Source organism: Nesoenas mayeri, assembly GCF_963082525.1.
Source record: "Nesoenas mayeri genome assembly, chromosome: 1".
NCBI lineage: Eukaryota > Metazoa > Chordata > Aves > Columbiformes > Columbidae > Nesoenas > Nesoenas mayeri.
In genome coordinates this window covers 185,841,432-185,866,007 of record NC_137541.1, presented here as the reverse complement: position 1 = coordinate 185,866,007, position 24,576 = coordinate 185,841,432, and the positions used below count along the sequence as shown (strand labels likewise).

General features: G+C 36.7%; 1 protein-coding gene across 2 annotated transcripts in view; it reads left to right on the top strand.

Annotated features, from left to right (window-relative positions):
• COG6 (component of oligomeric golgi complex 6) overlaps positions 1 to 24,576 on the top strand; it is a 53,923-nt gene that overhangs the window by 16,710 nt on the left and 12,637 nt on the right. For both annotated transcript variants that reach the window (XM_080351125.1, XM_080351124.1), the window contains exons 5-14: positions 396 to 507; positions 2,520 to 2,602; positions 2,838 to 2,908; positions 4,099 to 4,192; positions 7,811 to 7,939; positions 8,052 to 8,143; positions 12,432 to 12,496; positions 15,793 to 15,884; positions 16,525 to 16,642; positions 24,184 to 24,315. In XM_080351125.1, coding sequence (XP_080207251.1) covers positions 396 to 507; positions 2,520 to 2,602; positions 2,838 to 2,908; positions 4,099 to 4,192; positions 7,811 to 7,939; positions 8,052 to 8,143; positions 12,432 to 12,496; positions 15,793 to 15,884; positions 16,525 to 16,642; positions 24,184 to 24,315 — 988 coding nt within the window. The remainder of the gene's footprint in view (positions 1 to 395; positions 508 to 2,519; positions 2,603 to 2,837; positions 2,909 to 4,098; positions 4,193 to 7,810; positions 7,940 to 8,051; positions 8,144 to 12,431; positions 12,497 to 15,792; positions 15,885 to 16,524; positions 16,643 to 24,183; positions 24,316 to 24,576) is intronic.

The window sequence follows — 24,576 nt, the reverse complement described above, 5'->3', positions numbered from 1 at the left end:
TCTCATTTTGGGTGCTACAGCTTTTTGTGTCTCTGAAAACGTGAGCTGAAACCCCGTTCTTTCCTTGATGAATTTGAAAGGAACTAACTGCATTGCAACTGTACAAGCACAAAGTATCTGGATTAGATAACTTGTGATACAAATGCTAAAGGACTGTTTTTAAAAATAGTTTACTAGTTTTCAAATATGCTAACTTTTGTGTTGCTTTCACTCAGTAATCTATGTAAGCTTAATAGAAAATTGTATGTGAAGATACAACTTAAGTGTTTGATGTCAAGAATGTAATACTAGAATTTAATAACACTGATTTCTAATGGTAATTGTATTTCCCGAAGTATGAATATGCAAAATAATGCATAAAATGGTAATGTCCTCTTCACTTTGTTTTATTACAGTCAGAGACTAGAAATGAAAGCACAAGTTGCAGACGCATTCATAGCAAAATTCCAGCTGACACCGGATGAAATGAACCTCCTTCGAGGCACGAAAGATGAGCCAATTACCGAGGTAGCGCAATGAACATTAAAAGCTTTGCCCTGAACTAAAATTTACAAGCATCCTAACTGAATTGTATTATATCCATGAGACCTTATTATCAGTTTGTAGTTTAATTTTTTATGGAGGAAGGTACCATTTAACAGAATGAATTTCTGTGAATTTCTGATGAGTTTGAAATGTGTGATGAAAGATTCAAGTAACAAGAAAGAAAATCAACATTAAATTCTACCTTGTGTAATGAGTTTAAGGAGCAAATGAGCTCTCATATGGTTCTACCCTTCAAAAAGACCTTCACGAAGCCTGAATTTTCAGTTAAGATGTTTTAAAGCTTCATTACAGTCAAATAAAGCAAATGAGAAATTTGCAGCACTTCAATAATATATAATATTACCCTTGCGTATGTGTGTGTGCATTTTGCAAATACCTGTATATCAATATTCAGTAACTTGAAACAATGTGAGACTTTCCCTGATTATTATTTGATTGATGAAGATATTAGGTACTTATTCACTTCTAGCCACCTTCCAAAACAAGTTTTTGAATATGTTTATGGTTTGACTAAGACAGCACATTGTTCTGCAGTAAAAGCAAACTGAATAATGAGAGAATTGAGTACACTTCATAGATTTTTATTGTTGTAGTTGCATGGAAACCTTCAATTAAATATGGACTACCTGCTGAGACATACTATCTCATTTCCACAGGCATCCTGTTTGCAGTGAAACCTTTATTAAAGACATGGAACAGATAACCATAAATAGTGCTAATGAAGGCATAAATGGAATGTGTTAAATGATTGTGCACTTGAGTAATTGCTGTTTGCTTTTGTACCAACTCTTACTGCGAAAGAACATTCAGGTTTCTAAAAAGCACATGTTGCAGGAAACAATGACAGCAATACTGTGCCATTTATTCAGCGCTTGGTTCATGGCAGAACAAGGATTAGTCCTTTTGATACTTTGATCTGTGTAAAGAAAGCACAAAAGTAACTGAGATATAATCATAGTTGTGCTACTGAGATGACAGACTTCAGTAAAACCATGTGTGTGCTTGTCCCCTATGACAGAATCAACCAAAGTGCTGAAAACATTTTTTAGTCAGGCTTCTGTTTTGACAATTTTTAAATGCTGCTTTTTCCTGAAGGAAGAGTGATTTGGGTTTGTATAAGCAGGATCTTCAACACAGTCCATGCAAGGCAGTAGGTTAAATCAGTGTGTCCTACTTCACTTAGAATATGCATATTTTTATGTGATTAGAGCCAGAATGAAACTTCTTTCCTGATGCAAACTGTTCAAGTCACAGACAGTTAAATCTGAATTTGCTAGTCTCCTCCGTGATGTTTGAAAGATGACTTCTTAATAAGGCAGGTATCTGAAAATGTTTGTGGATTTCCCTTTGCTGTTCAAAACAGTATCAGAATAAACTGTTTGGCCGTATGTCCACATCTTTCTTTTTTTTGTTTTTAATTCCTTCACTGCTGCCCTGGAGTTTCTCAGCGGGGAAGGGTTGTCTGGAAAACCCTGGAATAGTCTATTGCAAATGTTCAATTTTTCTTAGAAATTGTTGCCCCATTATATGAAAACAAAATATATCAACCCGTAATCATTGTACTTCTTAATGTTTCATTTTGCTCTTTAGTTGCTGATGTTAATAGGGAGATGATGCAATGCATAGTAATGTCCTCAGAATTTCCCCGAAGTGTTAACTGATTAATGTAAAGCACACACATGCTATGTAAAAGACAGGTTAAAACCACATCTTTGCTGCTATTAATTATTTTTTGTGGAAGAAGGGCATGATGCAATAAGGAAAAAAATCTTAAGGCCCTTAAGATGTGACAAAATGTGAGTGATGGTGGAGGAGATGTTGTATTTTAAAAGCAGTCCTTGGAACACAGACCTTCAAGGAACATAAATACGGAATTGAAATGGGGAGTATAGAGTGCTAGAGATGTGAATGAGAAGTTACTGCTTTTAAACTCTGCTTTGATTTTTTTATTTATTGATTTTTAATTGGTTTAGGACTTTTTCAAGGCTTTGGGAAGAGTAAAGCAAATTCATGATGATGTCAAGATCCTCCTCCGGACAAATCAGCAAAGGGCAGGGTGAGTGCTATGTAAATGAGTGCAATATAACCATTTACTTGTTAAAAGCAGAAGTTACAGCAAAGTCTTATTCTTTACTTCATGTGACTATACAGAGTATTTCACATAAAAACAAAGAAGAGGAACGTATTTCTACATTTTCATAATTTTAGTAATGGTATGATCTATTGAATTTGTACGTGGCTTTGCTAGTACTACCTAAAATAGCTGCAAATAAAATCTTTTTCTCTTGCAGCTTGGAAATTATGGAACAGATGGCTTTACTGCAGGAGACATCTTACGAACGACTTTACAGATGGACTCAAAGTAGGACTAAGAATGTTTTTATGTTTATGAATATTATGATGATGATTCCTTTAATTCCTTAGTGTGAATTAAACTCAGCAAAAAACCCTTTCTAAGATTCATTATCAAGGCTTTGGCTTTCCTTCTTTGTTAAAGGTTTATCTAAAAGCTCAGCTTTTGTGAACCAAATAGTTAAGTGGAGATTCTCTCCTTTTTTGCGCCTATTTTATCTCTGTTTTTAAGACTATTATTTATTTGTATTTTCAGATGTTTTTTCACAGAGAAGAAGTGCAGTTTGATAGTCTAAACAAATTAAGTGTATTGCATTTCATTTTCTTTCAGGTCACAGGGTTCTTGGATTTGACAATTTGGTATTGAGATCTGTTGGGTTTTTTTTTGAAGAGTGGCTTAGTACCTTTAAAAAGAAAAAAAAAAGCACCTTATTTTGTTGTAGTGCTCTTTTGAATGATAGCAGGTGATTATTTTTTCACATATGTACTCTGGATCCAAGTGTCAGTGTTCTGTGTAACATCTTGATAGTGTAAAATGTAGATGCTTTTGTATTCCTTCTCTCTTCTCCTAAGACATTGACAGGAAGATCTGTGGAAAAAATGCTGCTGCAATGTGATTTTATATTCATTACCTGTTCTTCAGTGGATGTAGAAGCTTCAGATAGTGGTTGCGGTTTCACCCTAGTGAAAAGTCACCATTTTTATGCTACTATTTGATTTAGTTTATATGATTTCCACGTCCTTGCATGGAATATACAAGATTATATAGTTAACTCGATTAAAGTTACAAAACAAAACAACCAAATAAAACCCCACCTAGAACAAACCCTCAGCTTGCTTAAATGCTTGCCCACTTTTTTCTTAGTGGTTTACCTGAAATGTGATAAATGGTTATAAAGTAGCCTGACAGTATTCTGATTTGAATGATTTAACATTTGTATGTGGGCGCAACCGGATACTAAGCTTCCTTTCCTTTTTTTGGTTGTTGAGATTTGTGATGGGCACCCATTTTACAGCAAATTAGTGCTCATGGGGGAAGTTAATTACAGTAACATGAGCTAGGTCAGGTAGCATATTCTGAAGGCTGCAATTCAAAATCAAATACATTTGAGTTTTTGACTGATTTTCTTGTTTGACAGGTTGTTACGAAAGGCATTAGAGTGTAAACAATGCACTTTTATCTGTGTTGATATTTTATAGATGAATGCAGGACTTTGACGCAAGAATCATGTGACATTTCTCCAGTTCTTGCTCAAGCTATGGAAGCATTACAAGATAGACCTGTCCTGTATAAGTAAGTGCATATTCGTGATTATCTTGAACAGAAATGAGTATTTCCAGCCCACAAGATGAAAAGATGGGCATGAATTGCAGTGCCAATGATGGTGGCAATTTAGTCTTGCATCAGATTTAAAAACCCCAAAAAAACCAACAACAAATACAAACAAAAAAACACAAACAAACTAAAACAGCAACCCAAACATATTTCAATTTCTTTAATTTTCAGAAGTATTTTTGACAGAATTGTGGTACAGTAAATGTAACTGGACTTTTTCCAACTTACTGATTTGTAATTTAAGTAAAATGTCAGGCTGTTTTTATTTTAATATAAATGATTCGTGGATTTCTGCTGCTCTTGGATGTTTTTTCTGAACAAAAAAATGCTGTCCAAAGCATGCAATTGTTTTTAATAGATTATTGTACAACTCATAATGAAAGACATTGTTACTCTCAGGAGCACTTAGTAAAAGCTAATTAGCCTTTATTAGTTTTTTACTTTGAGAATTTAAATGAGACATTTTAATACATTTTGTCATATAACACCTTACCAAATTGCACCCCATGAAATGTGGTGTACTTGCTGGGGCTTTGTGCTACAAATCTAAAGTGTAGAGGTACTTACATAAAATATACTACTGTTTCGTTCTTGTTCAGAATTTGTCGAAGGGACTGCTTAATGTAAATGAAAAGGTAAAGACAACTTGACCACGAGGTGGCACTGAAAGAACTGGTTTTATTGGGGTGGCCGTACCTGAAGAAGTTGTATTTCTACTTCTTTGCTTTTTAGGCTTTATTGAAATATGCATTCATTACATTTTGCAACTATGGCAAATTACTTTTAGCCACAGGCATCTAGGACAGCAGAGTACTAAGCAGCCTTCCAGAGGCCAGCCTTGTCTTTCAGAGCATCAAATATGCAAAGCTTGGGGTCTGTGACATTGTCAGTCTCCGTGGAGCAGTTCATAGGGAAGATGCATACTGCAAGTGGACCTTAAAAACCCTGTCAGTTTGAGGGAAAGCACGCACATCAACATGCTCAGTCAGTTCTGGTGGTTAATTTGAGGGAGAGATGGTGTCACTCACGCCCCCCAGCCATTGCATGTCGTGCCCTGCAAGACCTGGGGCCACAGCTGAGGGCTGCAGTCCGTGCTCTCACTCTCTTCTCCAGGCTCTCTTTTACAGCAGCGGAGGATCAGCCACAACTGTGTTCACAGCATTTTGTAGCATTCTTTATAGATACAGTATATTTTCTGCAATAGATATTTAGTTAAATTATGTTACTTTCTAATGTCATGAAACCGTTGTATTACTTCATTAACATTTGTAGAAAAAACATCCATCTTCTGTATAAGCCCACAGCTGATCAGTTTAAAATTAATCTGCAAGAGACTTTAATTTTCTTCTGACGTCTCTCTCGCAAACAGCAGTACTAGTATTACCAAAGGCAGAGCTTGATAGGTAGGACTTTTCTTCTGCCAAAAAGACAAAAGTAAACTTTACTGTAGAAGATGCAGCCATGTGTCTCTGATCGTAGATTATCATGCTTGCTACAGCAGCATTGATAAAATTACAGTACTGATGCTTTACTTTTTAAACCTTAAGAATTAGTTTATTCCCTTCCAAAAATTTTGGTAGACCTTTAGTACATAACAAACTGCTGAGTTCAAAATGTAAAAAGTACATCATAGGAGAAAGTAATTTTAAATTCTTGTTGGGTTTATGCATATAAGCACTACCATGTGAACTAAACACTTTTCCTCCAAATCAGTGCCGTTGCATCTGATAAAGATTGTGATCAGCTGAAAGTGAGTAAGATGGAGGAGGGCGGGAGTTTAGGAAAAAACCTACACATCTTCGTTTTCTTATATTGACTTATGTCTTGTTAACTTGAGGTGGCAGAAAGACTGTACCATGGGTGGACTTTTGGGAACTGCAGTCAATAGGGATCAGAAATAAACATTTCAGTTTGGTTTTCACTGCCTGGTTCTAACAGAAAAAGTGAAAACTGTTTTGTAGAAAGTACAAGGAGCGCATAGCTCAAAGTAGTGCTCCTCTTCCATCCTCCACTCGGATTTTCAAAGCTTTTTCTCTACCTCTTCCCTTTCACCCCAGTGATCTTTACTGGGTTTTTAAAAATTGAAGCTGGGTTGAAAAGAATCCAAATGCTATTTTCTTCCCCTAATGTGAGTACATGTAATAACATACTAGTAAATAGTGTGTTTTTAGTATAAATAATAGTTATTACTGCACTGTAAAGATGCAGGATTTTGCCGTAGTTATACCCTATTTTACTGAGAGCAAAAGGAAAACTAGTAGTTTTCTTTTTAAAACAAAATTATCATTATTAAATTCTGTTTTCTAAACTAATAACAAGATCACAAGATCTGTTTGCTGCTATGTTTTTAATGATCCATTCTATAGCTGTTTAGTATGGGGGGGGGGGAATCTTGGCTGATTTCTACAAACTCTTGAGATTTTTCAGTGCAATGCTGCTCTGCTGGACTGTAGGTGGTCAGCAGGTCCCAGATTTCTCCAACTTTTAAATGCATAATTTTTGTGAATAGTAATTTATTAAAGAGTTTTTTCATTAGTCTTTATTTTAGTTGCAGATATATAATCTCTGAGTTAACAAGTACTGTGTATAAAGAAAAAGATTGAAACAGAAATGTTAGGATTCTTCAGTGTGCTTTCTTCCTCCTCTCTCAAATAGTAATGTAGATAGAAAAGAGCAAACCAGAAGGATCCCCTGAATTTTTTGTAGCATAGTAGAAATACAATTGAACTCAACTTGGAATATATTTGAAACAGTATATTATTCTCTTTTGTATTTTGTTCTCCACATGTATTTTAATTGTGAGTGCAGTACTCATTTAACTTCAGTCAGTGAGTAACATGCTTTTTATTATTATTATTTTTATATCTGTTCAGCTGTTGGGTGTCACCAGTAAGTGACACCGTGACACTGTGCTTACTGTTTGGCATTTCAATTATATTGGAAAAATAAATGTCGTTCTTTGTTTTGTTTTCTTTCTCCTTTGTAGTTTATGTTTTCTTTAAAAAGCTTAAAACCAGTGTTTCAATAAAACAGATGTGTTCTGTGGCTTGCAGAAATCCTGTTTCCGAGGAGATGTAAGAGGAGTGTTAGCAGTGTTCCTTTCCCATTCGTCCCTTGCTGTCGTGTGTGAGCCCGACCGGGAGGGTGGCCTGCCACACAGATGTTTATGTTCTTGGTACCTCCTCTGCTGCCACCAAGCCCTGTGAAATGATGTGCCCTGGGCTGCTTCTGGCAGTCAACCGGACCACATGTGAACAGGAGCCCTAGACCTGTCAATACACGCTTAGATGTACAAAAATGAAAAAACTGATTTTCCTCCCTTCCCTCTGTCTCTTTCTCTCTCTCTCTCTCTCTTTTTTGGGTGAGAGAATGGGAGGGACAAGGAAAAGTTACCTTTAGTATCTGTGTAGAGGAGCTGAGAAAATCAGAAGGTTTTGAATGCCTCGTAGTAAAAGAACTGATGAAAGATTTATAGGACTATAAAAATTGGTTACTCGTATTAGCTGTAAATGTGAAGTAATAAATTGTGATGAGGCAAACCGTTTTGTTTTACCTATTTTCCTGTTTCTATAACAGGTACACTTTGGATGAGTTTGGAACAGCTAGGAGGAGTGCTGTAGTCCGAGGCTTTATAGATGCTCTAACCAGAGGAGGTCTGGGAGGTACCCCCCGCCCTATCGAAATGCACTCCCACGATCCTCTGAGGTACAGTACTAGCAAGAATGTGTATGAAATAATCCTTCTTTTGCCTGTTGGCACTTTGAATGCCTGACACCATAAACTGCTGATTTACACAGAATTTTCTGTCTTTATTTAGGTACGTAGGAGACATGCTGGCCTGGCTGCATCAAGCTACAGCTTCTGAAAAAGAACACCTAGAAGCCATGTTAAAGCTTGTAACTATTCAAGGTAGTATTAGATTTTAAAACATAAATTGAGAAGTCATAGAAAGTAAGTCTGTGATAAACCAGAAAGCATGATTAATTTCTTAGGCTGGGCTTCAGTTTTGAGAGTCTGAGCATAGATTTGTCTGGAAAGAGCTTCAGAATAGCTGGTGGTTGCACTTTGCCAGAAGAAAGCCCGTAATGAAGGAGAGTATTTCAAAATCCACTCTGTTCATTTTACTGTGCTTATAGTAGATTCACACTAAATTTACAAAGGAACATTTTAGACTGCAATTGAGAGTTCAAAAATTGTTTCTAATGTATATGAATACATACTTGTCTGAAAACATTGTCATAAAGTTGCTTATTGATGTGTTGGGGATTCCTGTTATGCTTATTCATTTGTTTCGTAAACTTTAAAAAATATAATTCACTCTTCCTATAATTCTCTTCCTTCTATGCTAGAAGTAAGATGGAATTTTTTTCTGTCATGTTGTATCATTATAGGTTTATGGAGGTTTATGTTCTTATAGGCACAGTGCTTATAGGCACATGAAGCTTTTTAATACCAAAGCTTTCCTTCATTAACAGAACTGCAAATTGTCATGCTAATTCTTTAGCCGCTTTGCTCTCTTTTAAGTACATTGGACCTACACTTGCAAGACCTTTGTCCTGTGGAAGCTGAAGTGTAATTTGCCTCCATAGCTTCAGCCAAATACTTCTTTAATAAATAAGCATGTGTACTCCGTTGTAACAAACTTGGTATAAGAACTGACATTTGATCTGTATCTGGTGAGCTCTTCAGGCTGTACATCTTAACTGAGTTCTGCTGTGGGATTTAAAGGTAATATACATTATTTTCCTTACTGTTGGAAGTATTAGCTTGGTTTCCTAATTAATGGTATATGAGAAAGAAGGCTGTTTAGGAGCTTTTGTAAAAGAACAACATTCTTTCAGTTTGATTTAAGTACAGCCGCAGTATACTATAGAAGCGAATTTAGTATTATTTACTGACAGTATCTCAGGGCAACAGGAAAGCAGGACTCATGAAGCTTGTGTGGTAGAGAAAAAGACATGGCAGTTCTCTGAAGATGACTGATGCTTCAGCTGTAATTGGAGCATCCTTCAGGAAAAGCTGGCCACATGGAGGATGTTACTGCTTTTGGTTCTGCCATTGATTGTGCTGCTGCTGCCCAGGCCTGCATTCTGGTCTGAAATTCTCCCACCTCTTCGTGAGATGCTTTATTTAACTGTTAGATCCCTTGGCCTTCTGGCAGGACATCAGACTGAGATGCTATGACTGCATAATTAAATATATTTAGAGCATTTCAGCCATAGTTGAAACTGTTTGAGACTACAGAGAATGTAAATGGTTTGAGGAAAAAAATTCCAAAAAAATCACCAGGCCAAAATATTTTTCCCAAGGGACTAGTATAAACAAGGAATTCAATATTTCTGTGTGAAGCAAAAATATGTTTTCCTAATCTCTCCAGGAATAGGTTTGCCATCATGTTTCTGCAGTTTTCAAGACATGTAAAGGAGGAGCAACAAGCCTGCACAAGGCTGTCCATTAACTATTCCTCTGCATCTTTGGCAAGTTTTTTTGATGACAAGGATGGTTAATGCAACGCGATCTGTAAGACAAAACAGTACTTATTGGGATACCACTTAGGTTTAACAAGTACCATTTATGGGAAGTGCAGCTTTATGAAGTAGCTTGAGACAATATGCTTTATATAAATGCAAGGCCTGAGGTGGTAGCAGCTAATCGGTGAGTACAGTGTCTGTGGTACTGAGAGGTTCAAGTTGAATTCCCTATAGTGTTGTACAGTCTTCAGGTGTCTCGTTGCACAGACTACAGCAGAGATTGACTGACTTTCACTGAGCCATTTAAAAAGCAGACATCTTGATTATTTCCAGTTATAGATAACAATCAAAATCTGCATCTGCAAAGAGCAAATCTTCCCAGCAAAAGTTAGATCTAATGTAGGCATTTTTGGAGACTTTATTCACAACTGTTTAGTGTTTTTTTTTCCTGCTCCCCATAGAGGGAGCCCAAGCAACTAGGCTAGATAAGACGCCTAACTGGGGGTCTCAAGTTAGCTGAGATGGATCTTTCTGGACAATAGGTCAGTCAAATTTTTTAACTTTGATTTCAACTTGAGTAGCTTTTTGCAGGTAGAATTTTTTGTATTATTTTAATTCAGGTGTCTGTTCTGAGTTCAGATTTCTGTTTAAATTCTCCTATAAGCTCTCTATAATTTCCAGACTATGCAGAATGTGGTAAATTGTAGCTACAGAAAAACTTTGCTTCTCTTCTGAAAAAAAAAAAAAGAAGAAAAGCCTTTGAAGAGAACAGACTCTGTTGCCTATAATCAAGTATTCAAGAATAAGTTTTAAAAAGTTATAAAATTTTAAGCTTGCAAATGTTAACTGTTTAAAATTTTTGTGACCAAAAAATGCTATTGAAATTTTAAGCACTAAAAATGCATTCAGAAAAGTTTAGCTATTTTGCTTTGTGCTGGCCAAGCATAAACCACCTGATTCTCTTCATTGGAGCTTAGATATTCTGCTAACAGGAGCCTTCCAGTCTTACAGACATCTTGCACTTGAAAGGAAGAGAGAATTGCAGGCATTCTGTTTTAAGAGAAGCAATAGAAAGCCATTCTTCATGAAGTTACAGGAACCCAGCTGGAGCGCAGAAACCAAATGAAGTCCAAGAAAGATCTTTCTCTTACAGAAGGATACACAGAGAAACATGATATGTGGTGTAGCAGGCAGCCAGAAGAGTGTCTTCAATAATGAACTGTTTCCTAAAAGTGATTTTGAGTCTCTAAGAATTGTTTATTCCATTATTCTTTTATGTCAGTGTGATGTACTAATCCTTGCAACAGTTGCATAACCCATTGTGCTGGGAGATTTCTTTTTACTGTTTGCTGAATCTAAATTATTCTAATTGGACATGAAAATATATGCGAAGGCACAAGCAAACAGCATGTTGAGATTTTGAGTCCGTGTCCTTTGCTATTGGAACCTGAATATTTTTGGAGCTAAAACTTTCATACCCAAGAACTTGTTGTTAACTCAATCTGGTCTGCATATACTATGGAAAATGTGCTAGGTGCTTGTTATATTGATGAACAGTAAAAGCGTGACTGTTCCTACTAAAAAAATGTGTAAATTGTTAGGGTGTATCTGGGAGCTAGCCGTTACATAACAGACCATACATCTTGTGGTTTGTAGTCTTGCTTTCTTCCTTGATATCAATACTCAAATATATAAACGTATTTGTATTACTTACCAATTTAGCATGCTGAAATTCTTACAGCTGCCACACTGAATTTCATTGTTGCTGCTTAGGTGGCTTTTCAAATATCTTGATGTAAAGAGGCATTGGAACAGATCTCTGATCTTTTGTAATTTTGACTCTTGGAGGAATCTCTTTTAGTCTGAAATCAGATCTGTAAAATATAGCTTTGGGTCACCTGTTCTCTATCACATGTCAGAGTCAGTTTGTTTACTGTTCATTGCATGGGTCCCATCTGAAGATGAACTCCTGTTGACAAGTTTTAAATTAGAATTAAAGTATTGCTGTCTCCATAAATCTATTCTGAGTTGTTACTGAAGTGAGAGTTTGAAGATCTGTTGCTTTCAGTTTGATTGATTCATGACAGTACCGGTTGCCATGCAACAATTCATTTGTGTTCCATGATAAGATAGGGGAATATTCTCTTTTGTATATAGTTCTGTGAAAGATGAGTTTCAATTGCTGCTGGGGAGGAAGCGTTTGCTAATGCTGCAGCACACAGCAGTGTGGAGGTACATATGTGATTTAATTTGTAACAATGCTGTGAGCACATCAGTGCCGACCACTGACAGACACGCATATTTACAGTTCAGGCCTTTCGAAATGGTACGTACTGTTGCTCCTTGAACATCTCACTGGGCTTTTTTTTGGTGTTTAGTTTCACAAAGTGCTAATATTGAGCCTTAGTGTGACAGTTTCTTGCTAGATCATTTATTCTTCCCCTTGCTCCTTCTCCCCCAAATCCCCAGGCGCTATGTTGCGCTGGGAAGCAGTTGCACAGCACAAGGTAATGACTCGCCAGGACTCTGTTTTGTTGTGCAGCTGTTTCTTAATGGCTAAATTGGATGTTCAGTGGAGGTGTAAAATAGTCTTGTGGAGAAAAGAACATGCACTTCATAATGCTTTTTATGGAGGAGTAGCTCCTACAGTTGTTTATTTGTTTTATAGTGTGAAGAAAAGAGAATTACATTTTTATAATCTTAGCTTGTGTTTGCATTACCTGTAGGTGTGGAAGAAAATATTCAAGAAGTAGTTGGGCATATCACAGAAGGTGTCTGCAGGCCTCTGAAGGTGAAGTACTTTGTTTTCCTTGGCATTCTGAATACAAACACTGTTCTATCATGTTTTTCCAAAACCTATGTTCTCATCTCTCCAATGTATTTTCATCACACTTGGTTCAGTATTGTATTGAATGAAAGAGACCATGAAAAATTGTTTCCTGCTTAACATCTTTATGCTATCCTGATTTACTGTATTTCTGTTGCATCCCTCCACAGTTCGGTCTTTTTTTATTTGTTTGGCTTTTGTTTGTTTGTTTGTTTGGGTTTTGTTTATTTGTTTGGTTTTTGACCCTTAGTCAGTTTAGGGAGCCCATTTGGTAGAAATCATAAATAATGATCCATGAAATTATTGACTGTCTCATGTATTCACATGAGCACAAAATAAAAAAATTATGTAATAAAGCTGATACCAATAATTACCTGACTGTGCAGTGTATAAATCCACATGTTTTTAAAGTAAAATCTAGTGTAGTGAATACTATTACAATAAACTTCTTTTAGGGTACTGTAGCTATAACAACTGTGTCATGTTCAAGTTGCCATACTTAGTCTCAAATATTAACAGGTAGGTTCGGAATACTACACATAAGTTCCTGATAAGAAAGAGGGAAGATCTGCAGAGAGATTAAAATCAATGAAGTGCCATTTACAATATTGCAAAATCACAGAAGGGTTGAGGTTGGCAGGGACTTCAGGAGGTCATTTGGTCCAAACCCCCTGCTCAAGCAGGGGTGCCTAGAGCCGGTTGCCCAGGACTGTGTCCAGGCGGCTTTTAACTTTCTCCAAGGATGGAGACTCCACAGCCTCTCTGGGCAACTTATGCCAGTGCTCAGTCACCGTCACAATAAAAAGGTGTTTTCTGATGTTCAGAGGGAACCTCCTGTGTTTGAGTTTGCGCGCTGCCATATAATTGTGATCGTACTTCATAGCCTTTAGTTTTTGACCTGTTGAAAAAGACCTGGCATGTTAGACAAACAAGCTATGATCACAGTTTTTTTAGAAGATCTTTTCCGAGCCTTCTGTGTTCTTCTCACATGCTTTACATCTGTTAAATGGTGATGTTTGAGTTGAGTGTTTCTGTGCATTCCAACAAACTAATTAGGGATAGAATCAAACCTTTAAGTAGGAGGGATTTTTGTCCTTGTTTTGAGTGCTGTTATTTGTACAGTTTGGTACAGAATGCTTTCCATTTTGATTGCCAAAGTCTTTACACTTACACATTTCTGCTGTCTATAGAAACATCCCCAAAATATTGTTGGTAGTTAGTTGCTGTACTAATAAAAATGAAAAAGAAAAAAAAGAACAATTAAAGACTTCCCATTGTATTCTCTGTTTTAATAGCATGCAACTTATGTTAATTCACTGCTAGTCCAGACTTCCCAATGTAAAATATACTTCTTGTTTTCCCTGGGGAAATCTTCCATAGCAAAAAAAAACGGCAGCAAGGGAAAAAAAACCAAAACCACACCAAAACCCCCAAGCAGAAAAGCCTTCATACAATGCAGTTAGATAATTGCAAGCTGTCGTGTTGAGAGTAACAACAAAAATAGACTCAGTTTGGAGGAGTCTTTTCTACACTACATTGTTCTCTCTGAAGATGGTCCACAATAAGAAAAATAACTGCATTAAGTTCAGGCAGAATGCTGTTGTAGTTCTATGGCACCACAGTATACTGCTCTTCTAGTGGATTTCTGATGATGTTTGCAAACCTGTCACTTTGAGTCGATGCAGAAGTATAAAATAACCTGATAAAAGCTAAGTCATAGGATTTCCATAAGCACTTTTAAGTACTTACACTATTATGTAGAATTTTCTTACTGGTTTATACCTTTCCATGTGAATGTACAATATAATACATTTTTATACTTTTGAAGAAGGATTATGTTTAAATACAGTATGAATTGTCTACATTTCTTACTGATGGTTGGTTTGAGTTTTAGGCATCCAAGTGAATCTTAAGTAATCACTAGTGGTAGATCTTACCACAGATCTCTCATTTCAGATGGTAGTAGGAGGACCCTAAAACATTTAAATTCATTTAAATTAGGGTCCTTAACTTTTCCATAGCACTTAAGATGAGGTCAAAACTAACAAAATGGTTTTGATCCCTTACTTAAACTTCAGATAGTCTTTATGGACAAGTGACTGCAGGACACATAGGATCAGGAAATGGTAAGAGTTGTAGGCCCAGACCTTCCCTGAACAGGTTGGGTTTAGTCCCTTGCAAGTTTTGGTTCTCCTGTGCAATGAAGACTTCTGTGTGGGAAGCATCAATGCTTCCTTTCCTGCTTTCCCTGCTTTGCATGCCTTTTTTTTTTGTCCTAGTGTTCAGTTCTCATTTTTGTTTCCTAACACTAAAATCTCCTTTGTATTTTGGTCTCTGACTTAGATGCAAAGGGAGAGGATGGAGGAAGCATAACTTTAGTTAAACCTCCCTGCAGCTGGCTCTGATGAGAAGGTGCTGCTGCACATGGTGCCCCATGGAACAGCAGGCAAATCCCTTGGGAGAGCTGGTGGTGGCTGGGGATTTGTGCAGAGCCCTGTCGCACACATGGGCATATGGGAGAACAGTGTAGTGATGTCACTGTCACTGCTTTTTGAGCACCGAAAGGTTGACCCTGGGGCAACCTTTTGGGAGTGGAGCGAGACTGTGTGTACTATGGAGTCAAGACATCAACTGTCCAAGTGTAAAGGCACTAAGCACTGGTTTGGTCTGTGTAGCCAGTGGCTCCAGGTTGAGATAAACAGTCAACATAGCTGGTTGTTAGTTATAAATATATCTAATTAAATACCCATAGGAGGTATATAATCTGTCATTTAAGTGAAGGAGAGACTAATCAAGGTGAAATTTTGTCGTTTGGGTAAAATACCTAATACTTTGGATGTTCTGAGTTGCTGCATGATGCTAATGATCAATGTTGTAGTTCAGGGATTTTGCAGCTTTGCAACTGGTCTTGCTGGTCAGTGCTGGGGAGAATTCAGTATGTACTGGTATTCAATTATCTCATTATTCTGAAGTTCTCAACAAGTTGCAACAAAAAAATCTATAGGGGAAAAAGGGATTTTTATTTTTTTTTTAATACATACGTCTGCTTGTTTCCTACCCAGAGGCTTGGTCGACCAAGAAGCACTTTGCTTCAAGCAGAATGTTGTAGTTAACTGGACATTCTCTTTTTAAAATGTATTTCTAGATAAATTTATTTTTCAAAAACCAGACATACATTGCATATAAAATCATAGAGCTTGGCTTTTGAAATATGACCTGAAGGATGCTTATATGGATGCTTATATTTCTGTCTTCTGCAGGTTAGAATTGAGCAGGTGATTGTTGCTGAGCCAGGAGCAGTTTTGCTGTACAAGATTTCTAATCTTCTCAAGTTCTACCACCATACAATCAGGTATGCAAAATTACAAACTACGTTAAAGATACCTTTTTTTCTAAATTGCGTATATAAAGATTAAAATAGTAAAAAGAGAGGCATAGTTTTTGCCCCATACTATTGAGTCAAGGAGAAATGTGCATTTGTCCGTTGTCATTCCTCAATTTTTATCAAATCCGTTTTGGAATATATTATCAATTTACCACAGAAACTGTTTCTTTTATTGTTCTGTGTAGCTACAAATGGTACACAAAAAACCGACATAAAACATTTAAAATTACAAAGTCAAGTTCCCTTGGAGAAAATGTTAGAATGAAATTATCTCTAGAACATTTTATTTATGTAATGTTTTCTATAAAAGAGTAGATTTAAAGAATACAGAACAAAAATCCAGTACGTTTTAGAATTTTACTAAAAAGTTTATGCAAAGCTTTAGATAGGCTGTACTTAATATCTGCTTAATTACTTAGTTGATAATGCTTATTCTCACAGTCATCTTATGAGTGAATCTCTCAGGTAATGTGGAGAACTGTTCCCTGCAATCATTTGTTGTAAATTTCCGACTTTGAAAACAATTTTATTTGAAATGCTGACTATCTGACCCTGCTGTGTCCCCCCTCCCTTTAGATTATTTAATTAATCTTAATTTTGTTTTCAGTGGTATTGTAGGAAACAGTGCAGCGACACTGTTGACAACGATTGAAGAAATGCATTTGTTGAGCAAGAAGATATTCTTTAATAGCCTGAGTCTTCATGCAAGTAAACTAATGGATAAGGTTCGTTTCAAGATCATATATCTTTCATTTTTCAAAATACGCTTTCATTTTCCTTTTGTCTAGTAAGGTTATTAGATGAATAGCTGGTTTATATGTCAACTTCTAAAACTGAAGTTTTGTATTTTCTATATTTTAGATATGGAACTACATTAAAAACTTCCTGTTTATGTTTTAATTCTTTTAATAGTTTTATTTTTGTGAAAATACGGCTAAAATACTGTTGTTAACAGAATTTGTTTACAGACTGGTTTACATGTTTTTAAAATATATGAGAAGCAAAAAAAAATAGGAAATTTCCCTAAGTGTAATACAGCAAAGTCAGCTGAGTGAGAGAACTAATTTGTATTAATGCATCATCAGAGCAATATTTTTTTACTCCCGTGCATAATTCCTTTCTTGGAGTAATGAAGTATATCCCAAGATGGTAAGCTAAGTAAAACAAAAATTTGGGCTTTTCTGCCTTTTATAAATATAGTTTTACCACATGAACATTGCTGCCATGGAAAGCAGAATATACATTTGTTAAACCAAACAACTGTTTCTGAGCCAGCATCACTTCCCTGGTATATTTTCCTTTGATGGATGGTCATTTCGAAATGCATGTCAGTGAACTTAAGTAGCTAATACACTTCTTTTTAATTTGTCCCTGCTGTATTTGTGTCATGTTGCTGTTGGTAGACCTGTCCATTAAATCTCACCTTTCCAAAATCTAAGAGAAGTCAGTTTGTTAGGCTACACGTTCCTTTTCGTCTCCTAGGGAATGGATCTTCATGCAGCATCCCAGTCTGTGATGACAAGAAGAAATTCCTTTTTTGTTCCTAGTTATTGCACAGCGTCGAGTTCAACAAAGCCCTCACATTACTGTTGTTTTACTAGTTAAAAGAAAGTTTGAAAGTGTTTCACAAATAGTGGAGTTTTATAAATATATTTCTAAAAAAAATGCAAAAAATATGTTGATTTGCAGAAACTATTTTTTGTCCAAAGTCTTGTAGTTCTCCAACCATTCAGTGGGATTTTCTGAGTTTGGTCAATGTTGTTCTGTAGTCTCAAAGCAGTTTTCTCATTCTGGACAGCTTGTGTCTGGTCCCAATTGCCTGTCTTTTTGCAAGGGCTGAGAAATGACTTTGTCAAAGGAACAGTTGTTCCTCCTCTTCTTCCCCTCTGTCTATCCCAGTGACTCCTTTCAGTGGTTTTATTCTTTCATGGAATTACTCCTTAGTTGCTACCACTCACAGTCCATACTATTGAAGGCCACGTAGTACATTGTTTTCTGAGGTTCTTTCCATTTGAATGCAGTGTCATTGGAATAGTAATTCCTCTGCTACTAATGCTTCTTCAAGGATCAGTTAAAGAATGGACAGGGACACTATGTTTACCAGAAAGAAAGAGAGAGCTTATGGCTTCCTGTGAGCGTTGGCTAACTGTATATGAATTCTTCAGAACATTTTTATTTCCTAATACTTAAGCTGAAAGAAAATATTTGTGTACTTCTTCGTTCTATGGAGAGAAATCAATATGGACCATAGCAAAAATATATGACTGCTCTTTACTTAGAATATGCAAACAAAGTAGTGTTTAAGGAAGGAAATTTTCTTGGCTTGGAACTGAAGGCTCTGTATTCAGCTCTGTTGTATTTAGCTGTGTTGTATTTATCCTGCTGGGTCTCAGATCTGTACTCAAACAGGATTCAACACGATTTTTCTGCTCACATAGCTAAAAATCTTCGTACTTTTGTTCTGAGTGAGATGCTGTTTTCAGTTTGGAGACCAGTAGAATTCAGGAGGAGGAGTGACAAAGGATTTGTGATCCTCCAGTTCATAGTGTGTGTTCTTTGCATGGTCACTAAGGGAAGGTTGTGCAATCCTCTTTGCCCTCTTAGTTCCCCTTCCCTCAGCCCCCAGCCTGGATATAACTGGCTCTAGATGCTGCTATTGTTTTGTAAAGGAGTCAAATTTGGGTTTACTGATGTTGAATGAAGGCAGTGGTCACACTGCTGCCTTCAATGGCACTTTATTAAGAATAATGAATGGCATCCCGAGGATGCCATGTAATGCAAAAACATTATAGTATTACTCTTTCTCATAAACACATTTTATAAATTAAATCTGAAACACTGGCAATTTTACATTGCATATGTACCCTATGAAGGTCTTTGCTCAGGGTATAGCTGAGGTCAAAAGCTTAAAGAGACTTGAAAGAGGATTAGATATATGAGTAACAAAGGCATTCACCATTATTTATTAATCTCTGTGCTTCAGGAGTTAACAATGAAGTAACTCTATGGGTGAGAAGCAATCTGTACTGATATGTAGTTCTTCTGACTGAGAATTTTAGAGAGTCCTTTGAAGCATCTTAAATTATTTCCCTCTATGAGTGGGCTATGGAATTGATAGAATGATGTCTTATCTCCTCATGACTGAAATTAGTTTTACTTCACAAAAAATACAAAATTAATAGGCTGAATTACACTCAGAGAAACATTAGTTTCCATGCGATAAAGACCCTATTTTATAATAAATTTATTTCTCCTGTTATTTAGTTTATTGTGTGTTAACAGATAACCACCTTTTATGCCTTCTTGTATGTCTTCATTAATTTAGTATTGAAAGTCACAATGCTTTTACATTTTGAAGAATCTCAAGGTTGCTTTTTATCATCCTTTTTATTCATGTATGTTCAGACCGAAACTGTGTATATGTATTAGTAGGATTCTCTTCATATCCAAGCCTTCTTGCCAGATTTTTGCTAACCATGTATGCACTGCAACTGTTTGCAGAATTTTTTTTTTATATTTTCAGATAAGATTAAAGCACTGCTAAACAGACCCTTTGTCCTTCCATATGTGATTCCAAAGACTCTTGCTACTCTTATTGTGCACAAAGAGAATACTCACTTGAAAGATTAGTAAATTACTTTTCCCTTGGACAGTATGGAAATCCTGGTTCCTTATTTTCACTTACATTTTGCATCTTAAGGCATTGATAACCCTGCTTCAAAGAATATCAGCTGTCCATTACTTTGAGTGAGGTATGATTCTTAAGGTGATTTGAATAACTTTAGAAACAGATAAAAATACAAATAGGGTGTTCTTAAATAAAAATATTTTTATTTCTAGAAACTTAAGTACCTCTTTTGCTTAGATCGTTAGAAAGTGATTAATGTACCCTGTGTGAGTTACACCATTTTAATGTCAATATTCCCCCAGTATCACCAGTTGTTACTGATAATCTGAAAAACGTACACAAGAAAATCTGGATGGAAATCAGTTCGACAATTTTTATTTCACTTAGAAGTGCTTTCTTAATTGCTGTTCGTAGCTACAAAATTCCAGAAGACTTAGTCGTAATTACCAGTCAACATGTAACTTAACAGATCTCTGTGCAAATTCTCTTGTGGGGAGAACTGTCTGGAAACCCTGCTGTGTTACTGTGTCTTGCTGTGGTGGTTTTTTTTAGTATATACAGTTTATCTAGTAGTTGGTTGACTGGAACAGTGTTTGAGCAAATCTTTCTCTGTAAGTATAGCTAGTGGGGAACTTTTTTTAGACGTAGCAGGTTTCATTAAATATTCTAACTCCTCAAGATCCCTTCCTTTGGATACAGAGGAATGACAGGAAGGCAGTTTGATGTCCTCATCACCACAGACAATTTAATTCCCTAGGTTGTTGATTATGCTGAGTTGAGCATTGCCTTCAGACTGCCTGGGATTTAATTTCTGAAGCACAATGGGAAACTGAGACTTCAGGCTCTTCTTTCTAGAACAAGCAAATAGCTTCCTCTTCACATCTATTTTTGAGAATAGTTCCATATTACATAAGGAGTGTCACAAGCACGAAGCTGTATGGAAACTTAAAGGTAGTCTTAGATCAGGATTCTTCTTGCTTGTCAAACCATCAGTGTAAATGATACAGGGAAATCCCTGATTACTTCACAGTACTTACTGGCTTGCTCAGAAGCACTTTCCTCTGAACATTTTTTTTCATTACATCAGAAAATCTCAAGCATCCTGGTTGTAATCTGAAAATCAGGCAGTCAGCAGTTCTCTCTTCAGCCTGAGAAACCCTTTTTATGGTGTTCTCATTCAGACTCAGGTAATTCTTTACCATATGAAATCAATGTAACAAAAATATTCAGCACACTCGCTTGCAAGTCCATTGTTATGAAAGGAAGGGAATACACAAGGGAGTCCCTTTGGCTCTGATGCTCCTTGAAACTTGTCGTGAAGCTCAGTAACAGACTCATTGCAAAGCCAATTTGTTTTGAGGGTTTAAAATGTCCTTCACCGGCCCTTTGCTCAATTCACTCTACTATGCCTGTATCTTTCCGTACTGTTGGCTTTCTAATGTTCAAGTAGGATAGTATATAATTTTTTATTGCTTGGCTATGCAGTATTTTTCAGTATCTCCAGGTGGATATATGAGCTTCTAACAGAGCTGCTCTCCTTAATATCTGCTCCAGTCTTTAACAGACTTAACGCTATTTAATAGGAAGAAAAATTCTGCCTATTTTTTTTTTCCATTTTACCTTCTTTGTAAATGAGAAAGGGAAACAATTAACATAGATGCACTGTCTTATGGGTTATTGATATTCTCCTTTCTTTTTCCTGTATTTTCCTTTGCTATTTGTTAAATCCTTCAAAATATCCTTTGAGTTACTCACTCTGATAGACAGGAAAGCCCACTCTGGACTGTATATGCAGAGGAAGATTACTGGCTTAGTAATTATTCCCTACTGATTGACATGCAGAACTTTAAATGAAGATACAACCTTTTCTGCTAAGTCTTATGTACAACTTCTAGTGTCCATTGTAATTTTAGGATAATTTGTTTCAGTTTTCTGTATTGGGTTTTAAAAAATGGGAATTTCTTCTTTTTTTCTTTGAAAGGCTGAACAGCTGGATGGCCTTGTTTCTGCATGACTGAACTACTCGTTATAACTAATTAGCTACTTAATATTGTGTTAGAGTATGTTTTGATGCTGTTGAACTAGTTGCTACAGAACTTCCAATTTTTTAGGTAACTCCTATCTGGCTTGCATATGAAGCAGGTACTTCACAAGTAGCATTAAGCATGCGTATCAAATCTATTTTTTCTGGAAATAGGATTGATTATAATAATCTTCTAGTGCATGTAAAACATTCAGATGTAATTTTTTTTATTAGGATAGCAATTTAGCTCTCACAAATTGGAGTCAATAGGTTCCTCTATAAACTAGATATGTCTACTTTTAAATTTTCCTTTTTAATTCTGAAAAAAAACCAGTCTACATTCATGTGCAAAAAGTTAGAATTTGCAAAATGAATATAACACTGCTTTAATTTTCCTTCCACTTAGTGATAATTCTGCCTCTTTTGCAGTAGTCAGGAATTTCAAACTAACCCCAAGAAAATCTAACGGTCTAAATCTTTTTTCCTTGCTATGTTTTCTTCTTCCTTGCTCCCATCTAGAAGACAGTGGGCTTTAAAAGAACACATTAAATGAAAGATGAAGCTAATTTAGAAGCTTCTGACCATCAGCTACTTCAGGAGACAAAAATTCTGTGCAAAGAAGCCTGAAATTTTCATTGCCATGATTTATGTGTATGTTGGAAGTGAAAACCCCATCAAACTCTAGTCTCAAATTAATGCCAAAATATCCCTGAACACGGTCCAGTTCAGATCTGAGAACAGTGTGTTCGGAGCACAATCAATACCCCTAATAGTGACAAGAAGAAACAAGAAGAAAGTCACTCAGTGCTGTACATTTCAGTAAACGTTACTGCTTATCAGCACTAAGTGCCTCTTACTGAATTACTTCATTGCTAGAATATTTGTTTTATGCTTTCAAGATTGCTTAGGCTTCTGAACCAATTAGATTTCATTTTTTTTACTTCCTCACATTCAGTATACTATCTCTTGAAAGTGAAACTAGAAGAATATTTTGTATTCAGAAGGATGCAAAAAAGGTTTTGTTTGATTTGTCTTGGTGACAGTGCGAGGATATGTATAGTATCTTCATTGTTTCAAAACAGGCAAAGTGTGAAAGCTCGGCCAGACAGAGAGAGTTGTTTTTTCTTTCTCCGGTGGCACGTTGATTAAGTACAGATTCATTTCCAGAAGGCTCTGCAATGCTCCACTCTGAAAATGCCTGTTGTGCTCTCCCTCTTTGTTTCTTTGGCCATCAGCCTCTGCCCCTTTGGTATTTTTTCATTCCTTGAAGACACAGACATAGATATTGTTATGCTATTGATCAGTAATTGTCATTTGGCAAGGTAGGGCACGTGCTGCCTGTGGCTTGGGTGTCCATCCAAAGCTGCCATCTTTTCTGGTTGAGCTGGGTCCTGAAGAGCATTGCAGAGGTGGACACTGCCTTGCTCTGCTCCACCCAGACACCTTGAGTGAGACACAGAGGCCATTCCCAGGGCAGCTCAAATTTAGTTCCCCATACATCCTTCTAGAAAGAGGTTATGTCTTGAAGTGTTCACTTATTCCATGTTGCTGGGGGTCTCGTTACTCCCACATGATCCAGCCAGTTCTGTGTTTGCCCTTGAGTAGGCAGGAGCCAGGGGAAGGAGGAAAGGAGGCCAGCAGCCCGGGTTGTGGTGAGGGTCTGGAGGCAGCAGGCAGTTTGAGGCAGCATTGAAGACAAGAAGATGCGACTGTGTTTGGTGTGGAGCCTGAAGAATATGGATTGGGAAGAAGAGATGTGCTAGGTTTTATGTTATGCAAGCATTTGATGAAACATTTGGTGGGTATTTCTGTGTCACAAAGAAGGGTTAAGGTATGTGAACCTGTGTTAATATAGTGTGGAATTTCAGTCCATTTCAGTGCTCCAACTTTTCATAACTTAACTCTGAAAGTGTGGGTTTTTTTCTACAAGATTTGCAAACTTTTATTCTTTCTGATTTTTAAACATCTGCAATTACTACTTTTCATCTTTTGAGGTAGGCCTGCACTCCAGTTCTGCAGTATCACTGCAGTTTATGTGGGTGTACCTGAGTTACCTTTTGCACAGTTCATTTGTATACCCGGAATTTTAGGTACAGACTTGCCAGGGATGAAGACTGCTGCATCTGTGACTGCAGCTCTCATTCTCAGCGTGATTTGGGCTGTGCAGCCTTATCAAGGTGCCATCATTCGAGTGTTGCAGTGTGTCCTTAATATCCCAGAGCTTTGCCTGCACTGAATTCTGACGTGTTTCGGGAGGTCCTGCTGTTCTTTGGCACCTAATCTAGCAAATGTAGGATTTGTTGGTTTATTTGTTTGTTTTTATTACCAAAACTGGTAGTGTTTGTATTTCTCTGGATTATAAAACAGATGTAGTCTGAATGAAAGGGGAAATTCAGTTTTGCTTGTTTGTCACTGAATGGAATAGTTATGCTGAAAGTTGAAGGCAATTGTTTTCTGAAATGTGCTAGATTTCTCCAGCATCGAATTAAAATTCTTCTCTGCGTGGCTATATGGAATTTTGTTATTAGCTGATTGCATTTGTGCTACCAGACTGGATGACATTTGCTGTAAATGAGATTTAAAACACCCCACAAACAGATAATCTTGTTCTTCAGGTTGAACTCCCACCTCCCGATCTTGGCCCAAGCTCTGCACTAAATCAGACACTTAACTTGCTGCGGGAGGTTCTGGCGTCTCACGACTCATCTGTTGTTCCACTGGATGCCCGTCAAGCTGACTTTGTGCAGGTATAAGAACATTTGACTGCTCTGAAGAGGAGGGGATAAAAAAAAGTATGTGTTAGTTAGTCTTGGTACACAAAAGACGGGTGAAACATTAATCTTTTTTTGTCTGGTCCCATTTTGGAGCTTTCTTCCAAACCCAAGTTTGCAATGTGAATAAGAGTGTGACTAACAAAGTGGATAATTACAGTACAGTGTGGAGTGCTCCTCTTAATGCAGTGTCTAAATTCTGTTATCCAATTACTACTCCATTAAGTAAATACACCC